The 26589-nt window shown below is 43.2% G+C and overlaps 1 protein-coding gene across 5 annotated transcripts; it reads right to left on the reverse strand.

Annotated features, from left to right (window-relative positions):
* Positions 1 to 4604: 4604 nt before the first annotated feature.
* LOC109903655 (protein FAM131B) lies at positions 4605 to 26589 on the reverse strand. Of its 5 annotated transcripts, none has more exons than XM_020500504.2 (9): positions 26385 to 26554; positions 18049 to 18096; positions 17586 to 17623; positions 13914 to 14016; positions 12516 to 12740; positions 10344 to 10484; positions 8823 to 9145; positions 8202 to 8450; positions 4605 to 5454 (listed from the first exon to the last, which is right to left on the reverse strand). In XM_020500504.2, the coding sequence occupies exons 1-9, from the start codon at positions 26410 to 26412 to the stop codon at positions 5239 to 5241; spliced, it is 1371 nt and encodes a 456-aa protein (XP_020356093.1). In that variant the 5' UTR covers positions 26413 to 26554; the 3' UTR covers positions 4605 to 5238. The 5 variants fall into 5 exon arrangements, with proteins under 5 accessions (XP_020356093.1, XP_031645230.1, XP_031645229.1 ...); XM_031789369.1 differs by having other exon boundaries at positions 4607 to 5454; positions 13923 to 14016; XM_031789370.1 differs by lacking the exon at positions 18049 to 18096 and having other exon boundaries at positions 13923 to 14016; positions 26385 to 26528.

The raw sequence follows: 26589 nt of genomic DNA on the forward strand, positions 1-26589 counted from the left end.
AACAAAGTCAAGGTATTGGAGTGGCCATCACAAAACCCTGACCTCAATCCCATTGTGGGCAGAACTGAAAAAGCGTGTGCAAGCAAGGAGGCCTACAAACCTGACTCAGTTACACCAGCTCTGTCAGGAGGAATGGGCCAAAATTCACCCAACTTATTGTGGAAGGCAACCTGAAACGTTTGACCAAAGTTAACCAATTTAAAGGCAATGCTACCAAATACTAATTAAGTGTATGTAAACTTCTGACCCACTGGGAATGCGATGAAAGAAATAAAAGCTGAAATAAATCATTCTCTCTACTATTATTCTGACATTTCTCATTCTTAAAATAAAGTGGTGATCCAAACTGACCCAAGACAGGGATTTTTTACTCGGGTTAAATGTCAGCAATTGTGGGAAAATGGAGTTTAAATGCATTTGGCTAAGGCGTATGTAAACGTCCGACTTCAACTGTATTTACAGTACACTAGAATGTGTGAGCACACATGTTTACGTTTCTTTGTCTGTCTTTAGTCGTGTATTTATTTATTTATCTTTTCGTAGAGCCGATTTGTCTCTGAATGTATTAACCATGTGTAATGTAGTTAATAAATGTTAATAACTTATCTGCCAAATTCTTTATTATTGTGATTATTCAAAGGATTTGGAACAGCATAATGAATCATATCAAATGATTAACTGAAAACGAATGCAACTTTTATGAAACTATTACTAGGAAATGTGGTGCTACTTACACTATATTAAATGAACATGGGCTTTTGGAATTGACTTTTGTACTTAGCAACATGCCTGTTCGTTTATAGCAGTAGAGGCATCTTTGTCATATTGACGAATTGGTGAACAAATGAGTGGTTCTCAGCTCCACTCCCACACTTCAGTCTTTCTGTCTCTCACTTCTATTGTCATCAACGTTACAGGCAGTAAAACAATCTCCTCCGACAGAAGAAATAGTCCGTTATGAAGAGACAGACAGAGGGTAGTTAAGCCTACAGTAAGACGGCAGTAACAGAACCAGACCAGCTGTATTGTTGACAGGACTAGAACACTCCAGATTTCATACCATTGACGGAGGAAATAACGGCTTCCAAAAAAATATATGAGTAAATGTTTTGTCTTTTTAATACTTTTCAGCTGTGTCCGAATGAATGGAATATTTTAGTTGTCCTTTATTCATAATGGGTGTGAGTGACCCAGTCTACTCTCTGAATCCTAATCCATTCAGCAAGCATATAGCAGTTTAGGCTCAATTCAGAATTTAATTGAGAATGCCTAATAAATTCCAATGAAATTATTTTAATTGATTTTCATTTGAATTGAAGTAGATAACAGGGTACAGAATTGCAATTCGAATTAGAATTAAAGGAAATGTAATTGAAATTAAATTAAATTAAATTAAATGAAGATGCCTCTTCTAGTATATATTCGGTGTAATCTATCCAAAAATACATTGTGTACATTTAGTTATTTTTCTATTTTCTACATAGTAAAAAACTTGTGAAGACATCAAAACTGTGAAATAACACAAATGGAATCATGTAGTAACACAAAAAGTTTTAAACAAATCAAAATATATTTTAGATGATTGATTCTTCAAAGTAGCCACCATTTGCCTTGATGACACTCTTGGCATTCTCTCAACTAGCTTCACCTGGAATGCTTTTCCAACAGTCTTGAAGGAGTTCCCACATATGCTGAGCACTTGTTGGATGCTTTTCCTTCACTCTGTGGTCCAACTCATCGCAAACCATCTCAATTTGATTGAGGTCGGTTGATTGTGGAAGCCAGGTTATCTGATGCAGCACTCCATCACTCTCCTTCTTGGTCAAATAGCCCTTACACGGCCTGGAGGTGTGTTTTGGGTCACTGTCCTGTTAAAAAACTAATTATAGTACCAATAAGCGCAAACCAGATGGGATGGCGTATCGCTGCAGTATACTGTGCTAGCCATGCTGGTTAAGTGTGCCTTGAATTCTAAATAAATCCCTGACAGTGTCACCAGCAAAGCACCCCCACACACCATCACACCTCCTCCATGCTTCACAGTGGGAACCACACATATAGAGATCATCCATTCACCTGCTCTGCATCTCACAAAGACACGGCGGTTGGAACCAAAAATCTCAAATTGAGACTCATCAGACCAAAGAACAGACTTCCACTGGTCTAATGTCCATTGCTCAAGTTTCATGGCCCAAGCAAGTCTCTTCTTCTTATTTGGTGTCCTTTAGGAGTGGTTTCTTTGCAGCAATTCAACCATGAAGGCCTGATTCACACAGTCTCATCTGAACAGTTGATGTTGAAATGCGTCTGTTACTTGAACTCTGTGAAGCATTTATTTGGGCTGCAATTTCTGTGGCTGGGAACTTTAATGAACTTATCCTCTGCAGCAGAGGTAACTCTGGGTCTTCCTTTCCTGTGGCGGTCCTCATGAGAGCCAGTTTTATCATAACGCTTGATGGTTTTTGCGACTGCACTTGAAGAAACGACCAAAGTTCTTAGCATTTTCTGGACTGACTGACGTGGACTGTCGTTTCTCTTTGCTTGTTTGAGCTGTTCTTGCCATAATATGGACTTGGTCTTTTACCAAATAGGGCTATCTTCTGTATAATACTCATACCATGTGACAACACAACTGATTGGCTCAAACACATTAAGAAGGAAAGAAATGCCACAGATTAACTTTTGACAAGGCACACCTGTTATTTGAAATGCATTCCAGGTGACTACCTCATGAAGCTGGTTGAGAGAATGTGGAGAGTGTGCAAAGCTGTCATCAAGGCAAAGGGTGGCTACTTTGAAGAATCTCAAATATAAAATATATTTTGATTGGTTTAACACTTTAATAATTACTACATATGTGTTATTTCATAGTATTGATGTCGTCACTATTATTCTACAATGTAGAAAATAGTAAAAATAAAGAAAAACCCTGGAATGAGTAGGTGTGTCCAAACGTTTGACTGGTACTGTATATAAAGTATTGTTGAAACAATTGATATTCAGGACAAACTCTTAAAATGTATGATCAAGGAAAGCATAACCTGTATGCACATTTTATTATACTGTATATAATGGAAAAAATATGAACGCAAAATTTTCACAGATTTTACTGATTTAGAGTTCATATATAGAAATCAGTCATTTTAAATTAATTAATTAGGCCCTGATCTATGGATTTTACATGACTGGGAATACAGATGGTCAGACACCTTAAAAAAAAGTTAGGTTGTGGATCAGAAAACCAGTCTGTATCAGGTGTGACCACTATTTGCATCATGCAGAGTAGAGTTGATCAGTCTATTGTTTGTGGCCTATGGAATGTTGTCGCACTCTGCTTCAATGGCTGTGCGAAGTTTCTGGATATTGGCGGGAACTGGAACACGTTGATCCAGAGCATCCAAACATGGTCAAATGGTGACACATCTGGTGAGTATACAGGCCATGGAAGAACTGGGACATTTTCAACGTCCAGGAAATGTGTATAGATCGTTTCGACATGGGGCCGTGCATTATCATGCTAAAACATGAGGTGATGGCGGTGGATGAACGGCACGACATTGGGCCTCAGGATCTCGTCACGGTATCTCTGTGCATTCCAATTACCATCGATAAAATGCAATTGTGTACGTCATCCGTAGCTTATGCCTGCCCATACCATAACCCCACCGCCACCATGGGGCACTCTGTTCACAACGTTGACATCAGCAAACCGCTTGCCCACACAACACCATACACGTGGTCGGCGGTCGTAAAGCCGGTTGGACGTTTTGCCAAATTCTTTAAAACATAATTGGAGGCAGCTTATGGTAGAGACATTAACATTAAATGATCTGGCAACAGCTCTGGTGGACATTCCTGCAGTCAGCATGCCCATTGCACCCTCAAACCTTGAGACATCTGTGGCATTGTGTTTCTTTGAATTGCACTGAATTCAATTCTACTTGCTGTCACTCAAACTCAAGTTCAAATTCTACATCCTGTGGGGTGTGGCCAATACAATTTTAGTTTCAACTCGTGTGTTGAAGGAGTAAAATTCTGAATTGAGCTCAAACCTGCGATACAGTGGCCAACAAGAAGCCTACCAGCACTATAAATGGTATATGATCCATATTTTGTGTGTGTGTGTGTGTGTGTGTGTGTGTGTGTGTGTGTGTGTGTGTGTGTGTGTGTGTGTGTGTGTGTGTGTGTGTGTGTGTGTGTGTGTGTGTGTGTGTGTGTAATCTCGGAAACCCAGAAATAAAATCTTGCGGAATTGCGTCAGATATTAAATTAAGTTCTGGGCGAGAGGTGTTAGAAAATATTCTAGAACGAGGAGCGGAGGCAGGGCAGTAGCTCCACCCCTTCTCTCTGAAAGCTTTGGGCAAGTCAATGGGCCAAATGTCCCCTCCCCTTCCAAAATCCAAAGATGTGAGCACCTGCAAAATTGCAAAATGGTGATTTGTCCAATATGATCAGTGCCGAAAAATCTGGGCACTGGAATAAAGCTGCTTGTTAGTCAGTTTGTGGAAAGACGATACCATTTATGTTATGTGCGCCTGTCCACGAGAAATTAGTTTGTGTGTAAAACTATTGAACACCACACAAAATACCACTACCAACAATAATGTTTTTCGAGAATATATATATATATTTTTACATACATACATACATACATACATACATACATACATACATACATACATACATACATACATACATACGAACACTCTCACATACATACATGCAAGCGCACACACACACTGTACATACACACACACACTGTACATACACACACAAACACTGATACATATCACTTTATTTCCTTTTTTGTTTTTATAAAAATCATTATTATATATTATTACTTTGTATACGGTTTACTATTATCGTTAGATTCCTTTCAAAAGCATGCACTTCCTTTTGGTTGTCTCGTGATTCTCTATATTCCACTGAACTTTATCGCAGTGTCCTTTGTCTTTCTTTCTACTCTTGAACTCCATTCTTTCAACTTCCTTTCCTCAGTTCAATATCACGGCAAAACAAATCCTTACGTTTCAGCAAACCCACAGATTTGAGCAGTCAATGAACTGTCTTTAATGTCGCCTGTGGCTCTTTCATCATTGTCATTTCCAGCACTTGGTCTTTCAGTTTTTTTCTCAGTCTCAGAGTGGGTAAATAGCTGGAAGGGGTGTGGAATAGCTTGCTTGGTTGATTATTGATAAGTGTATCATGTTTGTCAATCTCTCTTTCTGACTGTCCCTCTCAATTGATTGCCACGGCAACAATAGGCCCCTCCGCCACCTCTTCATCCTTCTCCTCCAACGATTGGACTATGCAGGGTGTGACCACAAAGGGTATGCGCTCTCCCATTGATTCTGGGCGTGCTAGTTGTGGACTGGTGCCTCCAATCGGGGTGGCGTCTTCTCTAAGCGGCGACGGGGTCAAAGTTGGCTCCAAGGTTAACGTAATCTCATCTTCCTGTGAAAACAGTAAATGGATGGTTTACTAACTATACTGTACTTACCAAACCGTGAGGATCAGTCAACAGTCTCTACCTGTGGGTACAGCATAACCCATTTATTAGCATTGCACGCCATCGTGTGGCTGGAGGACTGACTTTGACGTAAAACACTTGTAGTAGGCAGGACAAACATATTTTCTCGATTTCACTAATATCATCACAATCAATAAATCATAGCACTTTTTCACCTCATAAACTGCACACGCACCAATATTTACCAAGCGGTCACTCAAGGCTGGAATTGATTAGCTTGTTCTACTGTATCAATAACACGCGCAAATTAATCACTCACATTGATATTGTATTTCAATCAATGGAACTGGGACAATAACCACAGCGACAAGTACTATTTTCGCTCTTCTAACAGATAAACCTCAATGAAATTGGGTACACTACATTTATCTGTTGATAGATGACAACCTGTCGTAGCCCATTATCAATTTATATCTCCGTGAGAAAATTATTTCGGTAGATGGCCAACACGGAAAAAGAAACACAACACTTTTTATGTCTGGATAATTTCAACGAATCCCCACCTCACACCAGTTTCTAAATATCGACAGGGGTTGGCTTTCATTTGAATGCTAGGTTAACCCTCAAATCCATGCATTCATGTGAGGCAAGAGACGTTTATGGGAAGAGCGCCAATTTCTTTCTAGCCACCGTGGTCTGAAAATGACAGCTGCATTCTAAGTCCCACTATGGACTGGCGCATATGGCAAAAACACTGGTACTTAACCAAAGACTATACACTTTAATACTAACATCACCCAATCTGAGGTAAAAGACTGAGGATTTCCTGTAATTATTGTGTGGTGAAAATGTTAGTCTGTGTAATGTAGAAACACGTTCTGTCCACCATACAGAATTTAGCATAATATAACGTAATTAAATATGTCAAAGTAATTCAATATCTGAACATATTACGATAGTAAATGTATTAGACTGACAAATTCTTACAACAGTGACATATATTTCTTCCTACTTTAACTACGGAGAGAGTTTAAAAATACTCCTGAACACAATTTAACCAGGAGCTCTAGACTAGAGCGTCCATTGGGTCTGTGCAGCAGGCTGAACGTTTAACTTGGCTTCTTGTAGGGCCTGCTGTTAATAGTGGCAATGTCAGTTTGGCTCAATCTGTTTAGGCAACAATGTGTGTGATAATATGGATTATATCTAAAGCAATACAAAAACTGGCTGATTTGAAGGGTTTACTGGTAACCTACAAAGCATTACATGGGCTTTCTCCTACCTATCTTTCCGATTTGGTCCTGCCGTACATACCTACATGTACACTACGCTACGGTCACAAGACGCAGGCCTCCTTATTTTCCCTAGAATTTCTAAGCAAACAGCTGGAGGCAGGGCTTTCTCCTATAGAGCTCCATGTTTATAGAATGGTCTGCCTATCCCTGTGAGAGACGCACACCTGGTCTCGACCTTTAAGTCTTTATTGAAGACTCATCTCTTCAGTAGGTCCTATGATTGAGTGTAGTCTGGCCCAGGAGTGTGAAGGTGAACGGAAAGGCACTGGAGCAACGAACCACCCTTGCTGTCTCTGCCTGGCCGGTTCCCTTCTCTCCACTGGGATTCTCTGCCTTAAACCCTATTACAGGGGCTGAGTCACTGGCTTACTGGTGTTCTTCCATGCCGTCCCTAGGAGGGGTGTGTCACTTGAGTGGGTTGAGTCACTGACGTGGTTTTCCTGTCTGGGTTGGCACCCCTCCTTGGGTTGTGCTGTGGGGGAGATCTTCGTGGGCTATACTCTGCCTTGTCTCAGGATGGTAAATTGGTGGTTGGAGATATCCCTCTAGTGGTGTGGGGACTGTGCTTTGGCAAAGTGGGTGGGGTTATATCCTGACTGTTTGGCGCTGTCCGGGGGTATCGTTGGACGGGGCCACAGTGTCTCCCGACCCTTCCTGTCTCAGCCTTCCTGTCTTATGCTGCAATCGTTTATGTGTCGGGGGGCTAAGGTCAGTCTGTTATATCTGGAGTATTTCTCCTGTCTTATCCGGTGTCCTGTGTGAATTTTAAGTATTCTCTCTCTAATTATCTCTTTCTTTCTCTTTCTTTCTTTCCTACTCTCTCTCGGGGGACCTGAGCGCTATGACCATGCCTCAGGACTACCTGGCCTGATGACTCCTTGCTGTCCCCAGTCCACCTGGTCGTGATGCTGCTCCAGTTTCAACTGTTCTGCCTGCGGCTATTGAACACTGACCTGTTCACCGGACGTGCTACCTGTCCCAGACCCGCTGTTTTCAACTCTCTGGAGACAGCAGGAGCAGTAGAGATACTCTGAATGATCGGCTATGAAAAGCCAACTGACATTTACTCTTGAGGTGCTGACCTGTTCCACCCTCTACAACCACTATGATTATTATTATTTCACCCTGCTGGTCATCTAAGAACATTTGAACATCTTGGCCATGTTCTGTTATAATCTCCACCCGGCACAGCCAGAAGAGGACTAGCCACCCCTCATAGCCTAGTTCCTCTCTAGGTTTCTTCCTAGGTTCAGGCCTTGGAGTTTTTCCTAGCCACCGTGCTTCTACACCTGCATTGCTTGCTGTTTGGGGTTTTAGGCTGGTTTCTGTACAGCACTTTGTGACATAAGCTGATGTAAGAAAGGCTTTATAAATACATTTGATTGATTGATTGATCGTCTGAAAATCAACACGTTTTCTTCAATCACATGGCTCACCTTAGTCTCCTCCTCTTCCTGTTGCTCTGAAATGCATTCGCTCTCCTCCTCTGGCTCCTCCCCCAAGGTCTCAACCCCACCCCCAACCATGTCACCCATTGGCCCACTCATCTGTCCGACAATCTCCACCTGCGCGGATCCCCATAGGTCAGCCAGGCGAGGGTGAGTGGGCAGGCCCAGACTGTGGATGGTGCTGTTGGGTGTGGCTTGGAGGGAGTGGTTTGCACTGTGTAGTCTGTGTTCCATTGTCTGTAGAAAAGGCAACACAGTTCCTTAAAATGTTCTCATGACACAAAAGAATTGCATTATCAAGAGACATCCCCATGAGTCGATAGCTCATGGCCAGTGGGAGGAAATGAGTCATCTGTTGCTCTTGGCAACAAGTATTTCTGTATGTAATTAGTAGGTCTCATGTGTTGTTATTAACACTAAAGCGTTGGTAGCATTACATTAACAGTAAGAAGGATTTAAAAAATTGGATACATTTTATGCTAATAACACTAGCAAACTGCTAGTATACTGCTGTCTTACAATGGTTGTCAGTTAGACACTTCCATGTTTTATTGAAACACTAAGTCCACCTGGTGACAGTACTCTATGAGGCAGTCCAGTCTGTCTCACCTGTTGCTGTTGGTAGAGCATTAGCTGCTGGTGCTGGTACAGCTGGATCTGCTGCAGCTGCTGGAGCTGCAGCTGGCTCTGCTGCTGCAGGGTGAGCTGTTGGGACTGCTGCTGGATGTAGCCCCCCACGCTGTCCCCCTCGCCGTAGCCCTCACCGGGCGTCCCTCCGCCCCCACCCGCCATGACGTAGTTGGCCGGCGAGGCCACGCCCGATGGATCGTTGCTGATTGGCTCCCAGGCGTCGGAGGAGGAGAGGCAATAGAGGCCCTGGGCGACGTAGGTGTTGGGCCACACGTCGGCCGAGGAGTGATGCGTCGCCTGATCTGTTGTGTTAGGGAGGGATGAAGGGAGAAGTACATGTTGTATTAGACACAAGTAATAAACTGTAATCTCAGAGCACAAAGCAAAGATTTTTGATGTGTCACAGAAGGCAGTGGATATAGGTAAACGTGGCCTTCAGTTTCCATAACAGTGGTTTACATTAGTTGGGTTCAAAGGGCCTTGAAGCAGCAGTATCACCAGATATCAGAAGTATTTACAGCAGCGTCACCATTTTGACAATAAATACACTGGAAACTTATATAAAGCTCAACATATCTAAGGAGAAAATGAAAGCTCACTTGACGATGGGCAAACTGTGCCTTAGTTATTATAATGCCTATAATAATCTGATTTTAATTGGTCTCTGGGTTGATAATAGCAGAGAATAGGCCCTTATGGTGCTGTTAATGAGAGTCAGGCTAAGTCCTTGTGTTAACCTACAAGCTCCCCCAGGGTTTTCTGCTACAACACAACACTACCCAACCAAACACCCCAGGGCCACAGCTACCATTTTGAGTTTCTCCACAACATTTCTTCATAAAGCCCTGATGCACCTCTAGCCGACCTGTCAAATGGAGTGGAAATGACATCAATCAAACCGGAGTAAACAACGTCAATCACAGTGGCTGGAAGCCTTCTACAGTAAAATATGGAGCAGCACAGTCCAATACAGAGTGGACGTGGAGCTCACAAGTCAATTATGATCTCTCTTCAGAACGACATATATATTAACTCAATGATGTGTTTTTGCATTTGGCACTAATATTGTTGTGGAAAAGTAAATGCTTAATTCAGTATAAATAAACATTTTGTATTCATTGGTTGAATCTGGAATTCATTCATTAAAGCTGAAACTGCCACGTCTGTTTGCGATATCACAACAACAAAGAAGCTCATTTAAACTCTTTTGACCACGAGGCTGGATGCTCATTTCCTCCCCCCCAAAAAACAATAACAAATGCTCCTGGGGGCGACCAGTGACACTGTTGCGTCTATCGCGAATCTCAGCTTTAAATGCTATATGCGATCAAATGTTATTTGTACATCCTTCTCAATTTCACAATATAGCACTGTGGCATTGGATGAACAGATTCAGTGAGTGCTGTTCATTGAAATGTAGTTTGTACATTAAAAACAAAAGTTATAATAAAATGGCTGCCCTAATTCTATTGTGTGGTGGCCATGTTTCTAGTCCTTTACCTCTGCTGGTGATGCTCTCCTGGTTGGTCTCACTGAGGTGTGCCACACTGCCTTGGTTGGAGCCAGCACAAAGGCTGTCTTCCTCCATAGATCTCCAGCCCAGCAGAGTAGCCTCCGATAAGGCAAATTGTGCCATTAATCCTGGATGAAACAAGGGGATAGATTTTGTAAACAATGTCAAATACATGGTTCCAAATCTCATTTATTTACAGTGCATTTGGAAAGTATTCAGATCCCTTGACTTTTTCAACATTTTGTTGCATTACAGCCTTAATCCAAAATGGATTAAATATGTTTTCCCCTCAGCAATCTACACACAATAACCCATAATGACAAAGCCAGAACTGTTTTTTAGACATTTTAGAAAATGTATGAAACATAAAAACAGAAATACCTGATTTATATAAGTAATCAAACCCTTTGCTCTGAGACTCGAAATTGATCTCAGGTGTGTCCTGTTTCCATTGATCATCCTCAAGATGTTTCTACAACTTGATTGGAGTCCACCTGTGGTAAATTCAATTGATTGGACATGATTTGGAAAGGCACACACCGGTTTATATAAGGTCCCACAGTTGACAGAGCAAAACATGTCAGAGCAAAAACCAAGACATGAGGTCGAAGGAATTGTCCATAGAGCTCCGAGACAGGGTTGTTTCAAGGCACAGATCTGGGGAAGGGTACCAAAATATTTGTGCAGCATTTGAAGGTCCCCAAGAACACAGTGGCCACCATCATTCTTAAATGAGCTGGCCACCCAGCTAAACTGAGAAATCGAGGGAGAAGGGTCTTGGTCAGGGAGGTGACCAACAACTTGATGGTCACTCTGACAGAGCTCTGGAGTTCCTCTGTGGAGATGGAAGAACCTTCCAGAAGGACAACCATCTCTGCAGCACTCCACTAATTAGGTCGTTATGGTAGAGTGGCCAGACCGCTTGGCATTTGCCAAAAGGTACTCAAAGGACTCTGGGACCATGAGAAACAAGATTCACTGGTCTGATGAATCCAAGATTGAACTTTTTGGATGCTAAGCATCATGTCTGGTGGAAACCTGCCACCATCCCTGCCACCCTTTTCAGGGACTGAGAGACTAGTCAGGATTGAGGGAAAGCAAAGTGCAGGGAGATCCTTGATGAAAGCCTGCTCCAGAGCTCTCAGGACCTCAGACTGTGGAAAAGGTTCTCCTTCCAACAGGACAACAACCCTAAGCACACAGCCAAGACAACTCAGGAGTGGCTTTGGGACACGTCTCTGAATGTCCTTGAGCGGCCCAGCCAGAGCCCAGAACTGAAAATAGCTGTGCAGCGACGCTCCCCATCCAACCTGACAGAGCTTGAGAGAATCTGCAGAGAATTATTTTTACCAGGTAAGTTGACTGAGAACACATTCTTATTTACAGCAACAACCTGGGGAATAGTTACAGGCGAGAGGAGGGGGGATGAATGAGCCAATTGTAAACTAGGTGACCGTGATGGTTTGAGGGCCAGATTGGGAAATTAGCCAGGACACCGGGGTTAACACCGCCAATCTCTTACGATAGGTGCCACAAGATGTTTTGTGACCACAGAGAATCAGGACACCCGTTTAAATTCCCATCTGAAAGATGGCACCCGACAGAGGGCAATGTCCCCAATCACTGCCTTGGGGTATTGGGATATTTTTTTTTAGGCCAGATGAAAGAGTGCCTCCTACTGGCCCTCCAACACCACTTCCAGCAGTATCTGGTCTCTCATCTAGGGACTGACGAGGACCAACCCTGCTTAGCTTCAGAAACAAGCCAGCAGTGGGATGCAGGATGGTATGCTACTGGCTAATAATGGGAAAAACTTCCCAAATATAGGTGTGCCAAGCATGAGGCGTCATACCCAAGATTCATACCCAAGACTCAAGACTGTAATCGCTGCCAAAGGTGCTTCAACAAAGTACTGGTAAAGGGTCTGAATACTTATGTAAATGTTATATTTCAGTTTTTTATTTGTAATAAATGTGCAAAAATATTTTTGTTTGTCATTATGAGGTGTTGTGTGTAGATTGATGAGGAATTTTTTTTATTTAATCCATTTTAGAATAAGTCTGTAATGTAACAAAATGTGGAAAAAGTCAAGATCGCTGAATACTTTCCGAATGCACTGTACATGTTTAATTTTCACTGGTTCTTATGTTCACTCTTACCTGCGGTGAAGCGGGCTTCCTTTTCTCCTTCACTGAGTTCACTGTACATTTCACTCTCCCTCCTCCTATCCTTTTCGCGTTGCGAGGTTGGGATTTTGGAGACCACAGTCCCTTCAGTCCCAGTGGATGGTGTGTTCCAGCTCTGCCATTCGATCATGTGAGCCACCTTGCCCGAGGCCATGGCAGTGGGCTTTGTCACTTTATCCTTCATGGAACGGGACACGCCTAAATAAAGAATAGAGGGGGGGGGGGATATTGCTTCACAACACATTCAATTTCTGAATATGGCACCTCCCACGACGGATTTGGGCTCAGGAAGTGAAATGGGCTAGGAAGCGTGTAAAAATGCTTAATGGGTTATGCGTTCTTTCTGGAAGGCATAGAATTCAGTACAAAATGGCTTCTTCCTCTTTCATGGATGTCTCTCAGCAATTCTGGGTGGTTGGAGATTGAAGTGGATGTAGATGGGGCTTACTGCATTATTAAAAGCTGTCTGTTTATTCCTCATGGCTTGTTGACTTGATCGATCTCTCAGTCACCTGTCGTGAGCAATCAGGGTGAACTAGAGAACTCTATGAACCATATTAATATTCAGTCTTCACTTTTGAAATTCATCAAGAAGACGAGATTCATTAGACTTGAAGCATTTGTTTGTAATTCAAATATGGAAAAAAGTTACCTTCGCTGTAAACATCATTCTGAAAAAGCACCACTGCAAATCCTTAATTAAAGTGCAAATATCTGACGATAACGAGGGATGTACTATTCCTTCGGTGTAAGTGTTTGGGGGAACAATACAAATCGAATTAAATCAACTGAGTGTGAACTGAATACATTGGGCAAAAGCAGATATGCTGGGCTGAAGCTTTGTTGATTTGACAAATGTTGTTCTCATAAAAATGCTCATTTCCTTCCTAAAATAATATCCATTGTCGATTTATATTCAGTGTTATGCAAAGTTATTTTGGGAGTAAGGAAAGTAGTGCTTTTGAGGTCTTTATCATTCCAAGGTCGGTATAGTCTGACTGTTAAATACACACGATATCAAATCAAATGTACTTCAACCGCAACAGACACGACCACTACACTAACAATACATTAAAAGCACAGACAAGCACAGAGCCATAAAACTGCCTTGCCAACACAATAAAAACACACCACCACCACAAACACCACGCTACATTTCCCAACACGCCTGTGGAGATTTTTATTTTGATTTAAAAAAATATTCTGACTGGATTCCATCATTTGCCCATAAGCGGTAAATTGACGTGTGCATTAGATATCAATGGGGAGGAAGGGAGTGAAACAGGAAGGGCACCCATGTTGGCTCCATCTCCCCCTCCTGTCTGGAGTCAACATGGCGTTGGTTTACCGTCTACCAGGACAGACACACACCTGACACACCTGTCAGTGAGGACTTAGCCAGAGCACCGATCCCGTAGGCGCTGGAGTTCCTCTTCAGACGAGGCAGGATGGAAGTGGTGTCCTCCATCGAGAGCTGTAGAAAGGGATGAGGCGAGGAAAGAAAGAAAGAATTGTGGAGGAGAAAGGGGAGAGGAATGGCCGATCGTTGAGAGGGGGGGGGCAAAACAATATTATTGGCTGAGGATTAGATATGCAATACAATCTAATTGAGAAAATAGGGGGAAATTCTACTTAACAATCAAATACAACTACCACCAGCAAAATTGACATTACATTATCCAACACATCCCAAATCATATCGGCACTTTGGTCAAACCAGCAATAGTCAGCACAGTGGTGTAGTAGTTCAATGTGCAGACACTGGACTGTACCAGTAGGGCCTGTGATTCATATGCTTGATAAATAAAGGAGCATCACGCTAGCGTTATTAGCTACCGTAGATTATGGTAAGGTTGTTACAGCTTCGTGTCCCCCAGCCGGAGATACTATGTAACACAGGCATCACAGTAGATTAGCAGCAACGCTCTACAGACAGAGTGAGCCAAACCACGCGGCGGGACGGAGGAGGAAGAGGGCGAGATTAGCAAAGGATTTACATGGATTCCCTCGCAGGAAAACTCGGCACGCCCATGCTGAGAGGGAGAGGGAGGTGGAGGAAGAAAGCCGGGAGAGATATACAGTAGGTATGTGTGTAGAGGAGGCGGGAAAGGGAACCCAACAGAGAGGAGAATTAAACGAAGAACAGCTACAGCGACAATGACAGAAACAACAAAAAAGACAAATAAGTTGTGCAAAGGATTCGCAGGACGAAACCAGTGGTAGTAAAGTACTAAAGATTTGGGTGGAGGGAGGAAGAGAAAGAATGTGAGTGATGGAATATCAAAAGAGGAAGAGAGATTTGGACGAAGCGGGCGGGGGGGGGGGGGTTTAAATATTGATACATTTTGGATAGATTAGATATGAGAATTCACTGTCTGTGAAGGAATAGATTCTCTCATATCAGCTTGACCATCTGCTTTGGAAATCGGAAAACAAAACTAAAAATGGTTGTATTGCCATTGAAGTCAGTGTTGGTGTTTGTCGTGCTTCCCTCCCAATAATAGGATAGAACTAATTATTAATAATTGAATGATATCTTATATTATCATAACACATACTGTACTTAGAAATAGGACGAAACTGTGCCCCTTGTGAGGAAAACCCATACATAAAATGGTGCCCCGTGTGAGGTGCCCCAAGTCGATATTCACGTCATAAGTAATTCCCCTCAACCACACCCACAAATTAGCAACAACAAACATTATTTTCCATTGACCCCCATTGTAAAAAAAAGCCAACTTCATCATACATTTGTAGTTATACAGAAATAAGAAAACATGCCAAAAGCTAGTGTGTTGTTCAGTGTAAATGTAACCAGGTCAAACATCCCGACATGCAGTTCAGAATGCTCCCGAGTAGGGAAATAGAGCCTGCGAGAACAGCCCTGTGGCTGCGGAGGATACGGTATGGGAGAGTAGGAAATTGTGGGGACCCAGAGTCCAAGTATGCTATGTGTGTGGAAAACATTTCATCCCAGGTAAGACGTTTAACTTGTTTAGTATAGTCTGTATGTTTGTGTTGTTGGTCTTGGTTAGCTTCACGTTCTGGTCGGTAGCTAGGTGGAACTCACGCGGCTACTAGCGCCACCATAAAAAGAGGCATGAGGGAAGCCCTTACAATATGATGTTTTTCTAAGTAGTGAGAACTCTCAGGAGCAGGCAATGTCGAAAAGTACTTTTCTTAAATGTAGATTTGTAATTGGCTAAAACAAGAATACTGCAAGAAAATTGCGTTTGAAAAAGGTCAAGTGTTTTCTGTGAGCCAATAGGATCAACAAGGTAAAAATGGGTTGTTTTCCCCCAAGGCGGCCCGGGTCGCGACATTCTATCTAATACCGACTGAGAGCATACACTAGTCATAGAATTGTGGAATCTGACTCATCATCAGGCTTATCATACTCCAATGTTATGATAACAAGGAAAGGCTTGAGGTCAAATCTGACCTAGTTGCCAGGGCCAACAGCAGGCTTCTGCAGGCAGTTAAGTGGCCATACTGGAGTATGCCCATTGGCCATTGTATTTTGTCATAAAGAATTAGGCTGGCCTTAGACAGGTGTTTGAAGTTGGTTGGATATAATGAGTATTGCTCAGTCCAACCTAGTTGAACAGACTAGATTTGAGATTCACAGATACATTTTAGATTCCATTCCCACATACTCAGGGGTCTGGTGTAAATTATTGCTAGGATTATGTATTAAGGAGACTGGTCTTGAGAAAGGCCTGAAATGTCCAAATTAAACATTCTCGACTGTATTGCCATTTCTTGTTGTTTCTATAGGAGTATGTATTGCAACTGCAAGTGAATCTTTTTTTCACCTTGTAATACCTTCTTATAAAACAACTCATGAGTTGTCAGACTGATTTAGCAATCCCCGTGAAGTCCAAGCTAGCCGCCCAGAGGATTTCTGCTTTAGTTGGGATGGTGATAAACGAATGCCACAAAATGCTGAATTATTCACTGAAAAAAAGTGACCGGGGTCAGTGCTTACTCTTTATTTATGAGGGCTTGCGGTGTGGGGTGTCACTAGAAAGGATTTATCATGGTTCGAATGTGCATTAACAGAAAGGGCGAGCAAGGAGCAGCAGGGCGTCAGCGTCCTTGGAACTTCTTCTTCCTAGCAACAGGCCCAGTGATTTCTGGGAACAGGTTTCCCCCGGTGAAGCACTTTTGTGTCAATCGGCCAATCAGACATCAGTGGCCGTGTTGTTGCCATCAAACTCTGGCCAGCCCAGAGGAGCGCATACGGTCTTTCTAACCTTGTGTGTTACGAGGCTGCTGGCTGCATCCACCTTCAGCTCAGCTGCCACTGCTGTGTTGACATCATACTGTGGCATCTTGGAATCACAGACTCATTCATCCGAATGTGGACGGATTTCATCCACCATATCCAGAAATATATGGGGTAACTTTTTATTTATTTATCACAACGTCTAAATTGAACTGTGTTTTGTTACTTGTCGGATGGGGGATGGGGGGGGGGGGGGGGTCCCATAAAATATCAAATACCATATTAAGTGTAGAAGAATATGCTTTCTTTGTATTTAAAACATCTGAGGTGGTCTTGTTGGTTGTCATTGTGGAGTGTGTTTTTTCTGTTTAAATAGACCCCACTGTGTATTGCAATTCAGCCTTGTAGCCTCTTTCAAGAGACAAAAACAGCAACAGTGGTAAAGGAGTGAGATGGATCGTATGCTATGTCCCTGGAGTGGGAGATTATATATAGCACCGTAATGGTTTTGGCTCTCGAGACCAGCTCCGGTGACCTCTGTGAGAAATTCAATACAAACCATCTCTGAGCAACATTATGTCATGGCACTCTCAGTATAGGAAGCAGCGTGAACGAGTCAAGCTCAGTTTCACTACTAGATATGAGAAACCATGAAATGACCCTTTTCCTCGATGGCCATCTTGGCTCAAGGATCCATTTGACATAAATATGAAATACACTCGAGAGTAGAGCCGGAGCGGTATAAAATCCAGACAAATGATATTTCACTTTGGGGGGGATAAAATGTACTGTACGTATCGAAATGTCCTTCATACCTGCTCCCCATCTTTCCGTACGGGAACAGCGTCCGCTGCTAGAAAAAAAAAGATAGAGAAAGCAGATAGAAGAAGATGAAGCCAGCCTTATGCAACCTTTACTGAGTAGAGCTGACAGCACTCTCCAACATTTATGCTAACATTCACACAAAGCACTAAAATGTGATTATTATTTGCACTGACTGTTAGCACATTAGGAAAAACTAGTATGTGTCATCATGGGCCAAGATCATTAGATTCCTATTCTTGATTATGTTTAAAATGGCCTCGAATCACAGTTCAGTATGTCCTATTTCAACTGCGTGATCATTAGGATGCATTGGACAGTAGGCCTAGTAAATCATGCATTCAAATACATATTAAATGCTAATCTGTTATGTTTTCATTATGTTAGTAAGGCATATTGTATTATTATACCCAAAATACAGAAAATATAGTGAAGTAATATGATATTGTCACATACTGTAAATTGACACTGCATTGCGTGCCCTCTTCTCCACACAGATATAAGCTGAAAAAAGTCATTAATTGAATTCAAAATCCTTAAAACACTTGTCTGTATTGTTTTATATCCTAACATATCACTTGAACACATATACAGTTAAAAGGGGAGTCGAACAGAGTTCTTAATTCTTCATGACTATCTAAGGGCCCCTATCTAAATCTGAACACTTGAACGTGTCCTTTAAAACAGGCAAAACAAATATATAGATAGAAATAGATCCAACATAAAAGAAAGTCAAATTGAGTTCTAAAATCTGATTTGAAACACTTTAACTACAGCTGAGTTGACACACAGGGGAAGCTGGAGGCCATTTTCCTCCATCAGACACTCACACACCAGAGACCTCTAAAGCTGATGGAACTCCAAGATAACCGAGGAGAAAGAGGGCGAGTAAGAGGTAGTAGCACTCAATGAAAAAAAGAGAAAGGAGGGCAGGGAGGGTTGGGAAATGTGGACAAGAAAACCAAGGGTATACCAAGATGGGGCAGAGAAAACAGGACAAAACTACGAGGAGGAGGAGGAGGAGGAGGAGGAGGAGGAGGAGGAGGAGGAGGAGGAGGAGGAGAAGGAGGAGGAGGAGGAGAAGGAGGAGGAGGGGGAGCGTTCCAGTAGGCCAATATTTTAATGGTATCAATTGGTGTCTATGGTGTGTTATCAAGCCTGCATCTTAACCAATGGAATGAGAAGGTGGTGAATATTTTTTGTTGTTGGTGTTAAAACAATCGTCACAATATTTCAGTGAATTGTGTCCACAGTTGATCACCACCTCATGTGTGAGGTCCACCCATCTGTAAAACATGCACAAAAAGAGCAGGCCCAAACACACTCATCTTTTCCCACACTTGTCACTCTGGCCTGTCAAGAGGTTTTCAATCTTCATAGGCATCACTGTCATCTAACAGCTTGTAATAAACTAGACAGGCAGACCTCTTGATCTCATACAGAACTAAGCCTCCTCCACTTTGCTGTAGAATTTGCCTCGTGGTAGAGAATTTTCTTCTTTCCCTCGTTCATTGATGATTCAAAACATCGGAGTCAGATAATGAACCGTTTGAGAGGAGAGGTAAGGTCTCAACCGTCACAGCAGTCTTATGATACAACTGTACAATTACGAAGGTGGGGGGAAAGCTTTGTTCCGAGCAATTGTGTGAGCTGGGGAAGGGTAGGACTAGGTTCACACAGTGGGCGAAATAGCAGGGGCTCGCCACTCACGCTGAACTGAGCGAATTCCTTACGGGTGCATTAGCCTGCTGTGACCAACCGAGCGGAAGCCAGAAGCCGCGCGGGTCATCAAAGCAAACGGCAGGGGGAAGGGAGAATCGTCGGCCACTGCCGCAATCGCTCCTGACAGATCTCGTGGTTCGGAATGTTGGGCACCACCATCATCTGTCTTTTGCGATCACTTGGGGCCGAGTAGGGCGTCTCGGCTGTCACACGGTGGGTGACGTGCGCCCTGACGCTGATTCCGGGTGAAGGCCAAAGTCTGACTCATTTCAGCTCCAGTACCAGTGCCGAATGGAGTTCTAGCAGGACATAGTACTGAAAAATGTTTTATTCTGAGCGCATATGCAGCAAGTAACATGGTAAGGAATGGCCACGGTAAGAGCAGGGCTTGAAACCAAAGTGACAACCTGGGGAAATGGCACCTCGACATTTCAGCATCGATTTCTGTAGCCTGTATGAGGGGACTTTATTTGTGATAAAAAAAAACTGTTGGAGCTACCACAAATACTGTCAACCTAATATACAAAAGCATTGGACCCGAAATACATACCCACTGGGCACAGACATCAATTCAATGCCTATTCCACATTGGTTCAACGCAATTTCATTGAAATGAAATGGGAACAATGTGTATTCAACCAGTGTGTTCCCAGTGAGTAACTGGTTGACTGTGTAAAAAAAAAGAGAGTTGGATAGCTGTTCCAAACTACTATTGGCAGAAAAATCACCAAAACAACATGCTACTAATTCAAATGATATGTCTCAGAGTTTAAGTTAACACTTAGCCATCCTAACACAACCCATGCTTCTCTCCGTCTTCTTTTCTCCATTCCTCCTTTACGCTCACCCTTCCAAATTCCTTCCTTCCTCCCATCCTCCTCCCTCTCCCTGAGCCTCTCTCTCCCCTCTTCTCCTATGACCACTAGCAGTCTTCCACTCTAACGGTCAGTAGCAGCTCAACCATGACCACCCGTCAAGTAAACTCCATCGACTAGTCACCTTGGCCCCATGTCCGTCACCTTGCGAGTTGTCCGTCAACTCGCGTCATCAGCCATACGGTGTATGTGACACAGTGAGCATGCTCCACTCAATACCGAGCATCCGTCAGTCAGTCTGTCAGCACTTTTAATGAAATCAATATTGGGGGGGGATTCCTGTGTAATGCAATATCTCAAAGACACTCAATAGAACTGAATAACAAACAAGATGAGCGGTGCAAAATAGGACACAACAAGCTACAGCAGGTCTCTGGCCAGGTCAAGGCTTCAACAGATTGTTTAGCAGTGTGTTTTCATATGGGAAATTGAGGGAGGCCTACAGTGCCTTGCAAAAGTATTCATCCCCCTTGGCGTTTTTTTCTATTTTGTTGCATTACAACCTGTAATTTCAATGTATTTTTTATTTGGATTTCATGTAATGGACATACACAAAATAGTCCAAATTGGCGAAGTGAAATGAAAAAAAGAACTTTTTTCAAAAAATTTGAAGAAAACAAAAATGGAAAAGTGGTGCGTGCATGCATACCTATTCACCCCCTTTGCTATGAAGCCCCTAAATAAGATCTGGTGCAACCAATTACCTTCAGAAGTCATATAATTAGTTAAATAAAGTCCACCTGTGTGCAACCTCAATGTCACATGATCTCAGTATACAGTCGTGGCCAAAAGTTTGAGAATGGCACAAATATTAATTTTCACAGAGTCTGCTGCCTCAGTTTGTATGATGGCATTTTGCATATACTCCAGAATGTTATGAAGAGTAATCAGATGAATTGCAATTAATTGCAAAGTCTCGCTTTGCCATGCAAATTAACTGAATCAAAAAAACACATTTCCACTGCATTTCAGCCCTGCCACAAAAGGACCAGTTGACATCATGTCATTGATTCTCTCGTTAACACAGGTGTGAGTGTTGACGAGGACAAGGCTGGAGATCACTCGGTCATGCTGATTGAGTTCGAAATAACAGACTGGAAGCTTCAAAAGGAGGGTGTTGCTTGGAATCATTGTCTTCCTCTGTTAACCATGGCTACCTGCATGGAAACACATGCAGTCATCATTGCTTTGCACAAAAATGGATTCACAGGCAAGGATATTGCTGCCAGTAAGATTGCACCTAAATCAACCATTTACCGGATCATCAAGAACTTCAAGGAGAGGGGTTCAATTGTTGTGAAGAAGGCTTCAGGGCACCCAAGAAAGTCCAGCAAGCACCAGGACCGTCTCTTAAAGTTGATTCAGCTGCGGGATCGGGGCACCACCAGTACAGAGCTTTCTCAGGAATAGCAGCAGGCAGGTGTGAAGCCACTTAGCAGCAAAGAAGCCACTTATCTCCAGGAAAAACATCAGGGACAGACTGATATTCTGCAAAAGGTACAGGGAATGGACTGCTGAGGACTGGGGTAAAGTCATTTTCTCTGATGATTCCCCTTTCCGCTTCTTTGGGGCATCTGGGAAGAAAGCTTGTCCGGAGAAGACAAGGTGAGTGCTACCATCAGACCTGTGTCATGCCAACAGTAAAGCATCCTGAGACCATTCATGTGTGGGGTTGCTTCTCAGCCAAGGGAGTGGGCTCACTCACAATTTTGCCTAAGAACACAGCCATGAATAAAGAATGGTACAAACACATCCTCAGAGGGCAACTTCTCCCAAACATCCAGGAACAGTTTGGTGACGAGCAATTCCTTTTCCAGCATGATGGAGCACCTTGCCATAAGGCAAAAGTGATAACTAAGTGGCTCGGGGAACAAAACATCGATATTTTGGGTCCATGGCCAAGAAACTCCCGAGACCTTAATCCCATTGAGAGCTGGTGGTCAATCCTCAAGAGGCGGGTGGACAAACAAAAACCCACAAATTCTGACAAACTCCAAGCATTGATTGTGCAAGGATGGGTTGCCATCAGTCAGGATGTGGCCCAGAAGTTAATTGACAGCATGCCAGGGTGGATTGCAGAGGTCTTGAAAAAGAAGGGTCAACACTGCAAATATTGACTCTGCATCAACTTCATGTAATTGTCAATAAAAGCATTTGACACTTATTAAATGCTTGTAATTATACTCCAGTATTCCATAACAAAAATATCTAAAGACACTGAAGCAGCAAACAGAAATGAATATTTGTATAATTCTGAAAACTTTTGGCCACGACTGTATATGCACACACCTGTTCTGAAAGGATCCAGAGTCTGCAACACCACGAAACAAAGAGTACCACCATGCATGCGGCACCATGAAGACCAATGAGCTTTCCAAACAGACAGAGTTGTGGAGAAGTACAGATCAGGATTGGGTTATAAAAAATAAAAAACTGAAACTTTGAACATCCCACGGAGCACCATTAAATCCATTATTTAAAAAATTGAAAGAATATGTCACCACAACAAACCTGCCAAGAGAGGGCCGCCCACCAGAACTCACGGACCAGGCAAGCAGGGCATTAATCAGAGAGGAGAATAGTTATGCACGCTCAAGTTCTGTTTTTTCAGTTTTTTCTTTTGTTTCACAATAAAAAAAAAATTGCATCTTCAAAGTGATAGGCATGTTGTGTAAATCAAATGATACAAACTCCCCCCAAAAATATCTATTTTAGTTCCAGGTTGTAAGGCAACAAAATAGGAAAAATGCCAAGGGGGGGTGAATACTTTCACAAACCACTGTACTTTGCTAAATGTCTCACCACCCATGAAAGACAAGAAATTAAGTCAATGACAGATATGTGATTGATTGATGAAGGCCTATAACATCTGCAAAATACTCTTGAGTATAAAAACATCAAGAGCACCTGTTTGTCGAGCTGATATAAAGGATCGGGAGACAGGTGCAGAGTTGCAGTAATGCACCTAGTAGGGGTTTTTATTTACCCAAATTACAGCGTGCCGTGTAAAGGCACAGGGATGAAGACCAAACAAACACGTCTACAAAACACAGGGTTGAGACCCAAACAAAAGAGCGAGGAGTACCTCTAATAAATAACACAAGCGCACAATAATTAACACATGGGACGAGACCCGTAATCATCTGCGCAATCCACAAGGGCACGAAAACCCAAAACGCACAGCACAGGTACTCACACGCACCAACAGACATTGTAACAATAATCGACAAGACCATGGAAACCAAAGGGCACATACAAATACTAATCAGTGGGAACGAGGGACAGGTGTGCATTATGAACGTTCCGGAGGGATCCGTGACACTGTTCTTTCCATGACATAAACTGACCAGGTGAAAGCTATAATTCCTTATTGATGGCCCTTGCTAAATCCACTTCATTTATTGTTGATGAAAGGGAGGAGACAAGTTAATGAAGGATTTTTAAGCCTTGAAACATTTGAGACATGGATAGTGTATGCGTGCCATTCAGAGGGTGAATGGGCAAGACAAAATATTTAAGTGCCTTTGAACGGGGTATGGTAGTAGGTACCAGGCGCACCGGTTTGAGTGTGTCAAGAACTGCAATGCTGCTGGGTTTTACATGCTCAACAGCTTCCCGTGTGTATCAAGAATGGTCCACCACTCAAAGGACATACAGCCAATTTAACACAACTGTGGGAAGCATTGGAGTCAACATTGGCTAGCATCTCTGTGGAACGCTTTCGATACCTTGTAGAGTCCATACCCGGTGAATTGAGTCTGATCTGAGGGCAGAATTGGATGCAACTCAATATCAGGAAGGTGTTCCTAATGTTTTGTACACTCAGTGTATGTGTACGCCGCCAATCAAATTTGACGTACCCATTTGAAATCGAATAACCTCTTGCCATAATCCGCCTCATAAACCCTGTGACGAACCACTACAGTAAGCACGCTAAACTGCTGAGATTGACATTGCTATGCTAATCTTCCTTGATATATAGCCACAGAACAAACAAAGACAATACTGAGTGAGCACAGTTATTAAAGAGCTCTGTTGTCTCCCAGAGTCTAGGAATAAACACAGCTGCCAACCATTCATCGTGAACGACATCCGTTATGAACATAATGGAATACACTGTAAGAACTAGGTTCGGCAGGCTACGCAATTCACCGGAATAACAGTAGGACACAGTAGAATCAGATCATGCTCTCTTGTTGACATGGCACGGTTCCTCTGAATGTTTCCCAGAGGATCTGAACACGGTGTGGGGGTGCGCTGTTGACCCATATTTACTGTAAGTATCTCCCCTCCATTCCGCATCCACCGACCTCACTCCATACCCGATGCTATATATAGCAAGTTATGCTTATTATAACAATAGCGCTCGGGGCAATGGGCTGTTGTTGTTTATCACAAGACATCAACCTCAGTTCATATGTGATATCAAACGGCCCATGGCACGTGATAAGACACACTAACATGGGCATGTCTATTTAGTAGACGAAGCAAACTGTTTGTTTGTTTGTTTGTCAGTAAGTATTGGTAGGAGTAACATAGTGGTCTTTTATACAAGTTACAGCATCTTTCTAAAACCCCATGTGTTAAATACTACGGACGCAAACCATGACGGAGAGAGAGATGAGGACAGAAATGAGAAACCCAGTCAGAGGGAAAACTCCCTTACAGCAAACAGGGAAAACCCTAGTGTCGTTTTCCTGCTACAAATTCCACATCCACTGACACCTTCCCTAGTTTGTTTTCACACACACATTTCGCACACTCATTTGTCTCTGAAACGCCAAGGCTGGCTTTCATTTCCACGCTCAATACACATGCTACACATCCCCCACAGACTCAATGACAATCAAAGGTCATCTCCGACCGCGAGCCTCCATTTGTTTTCATAAAGGAACTGGCAAGTGTTTAAAAGAGGGCAATCCCCCCCCCCCTCTTATGTATCCCCCCAAACAACGACACACCACGCTTTAATTCATCTGTTATACTATCTACAGTACAACACACTCGCGATAATATCTTATGAAATCAACTACTGCCTATGTCACAGCCGGACAGACTCCATGAAACTAGTTTTAGCACTGAAACTCTCCATACACCTCAATGTAGCTACACCGGCTGTATTAACAACTGGCACCGTTAACTTTCCTCAATGAACCTACATGTGCAGCGCACCCGGGCTCACACCTGGGTTTGACCGGTCATGACTCATCCAATGCGGGTCATAGTCCAGCCAAGTGAGTGTGTGTGTGTGTTTGTGTGTCTCAATTTTATACAGTACCTCTTAACCTGAAATGCGCTGCCGCACGCATGCTTCAATTTATTACCTGCTGGCATGACGCACTGAGACAGAGGAGAGGAGCATTTACGATTTTCTCAGACACAGTGAATGGTTACCTTAGCTCTATGTCAAGGCAAGAGGGCAGCTAAACAAGAGGGAGTGCGCGCACACACACACACACAGTCAAACTAACAGTCCTTCTTCCATAATGAAATTCAGAGGTCTGCTCTCTTTCTCTCTGCTTCACTCCTTCCTTTTTCTTTCTCTCCATCACTATTTATACGTGCAACAGTACACCATGCAGACACTGCTAGCAGGATTTCTCATCATTCTTTTCTCTCTCTACCTCCCTCCCTCCCTCTCTCCCTCTCGCTCGCTTTCTCTCTCCTCTCTCTCGTTCTCTCCTTTCACCTGTCTCCCCTGAGATCATTGTAAACAGCCTCTAACGTCATCGTTCAGTCTCTCTGTCTCCTCAGAACCTTCTGCATCTCTCTCTTTCTCTCTCTCTCTCTCTCACACACACACACACACACACCAATCGCCATCCGCACATGGTCGTACAGCCCATCAGGCATATAAAGCTGAAATGTCAACCCGAGTCGCCCCTTATTCCAGTCCACTACAAATCGTCTCACGTCCTGCCTTCACTTCCACTGTCATGCTGGTGCCTTTCCATCTCTCCCTAGTCCACACTCACATTCAGCATTCACCATGATCAAACAAAAAAACTCTCCTGTATGTCTAGCCTCGGTCGGACGCTGCTGAGCCAGGTTAACCCAACACGTCTCCATAGAAACGTACATACAGTTTCAGAGGAGAAATTGAGAGCCCTCCTTACCTCCCCCACTCCCACCCTCTTCCATTTCTCTCGTCACTGGGGGAAAAGCAGAAGGGGGAAAAGATGGGGGTCTGCTTACTGATGGTCCGGGAGCCGATGCAGCCCATGGTGTCTCTCGCTCACAGAGGCCTTGGAAGCAGCAAGCGAGGAAGCGCCACCCTTTCACCAGGCATTCTCTCCACTCCTCTTCTCTCCTCCCGTCTCGCTCCGTATGTGTGTGTGCGTTTGTGCACGTCTCTCACTCGCTCTCTCTCTCTCTCTCTCTCTCTCTCTCTCTCTCTCTC

This window comes from Oncorhynchus kisutch, linkage group LG14 (genome assembly GCF_002021735.2).
Source record: "Oncorhynchus kisutch isolate 150728-3 linkage group LG14, Okis_V2, whole genome shotgun sequence".
Taxonomy (NCBI): Eukaryota; Metazoa; Chordata; class Actinopteri; order Salmoniformes; family Salmonidae; genus Oncorhynchus; species Oncorhynchus kisutch.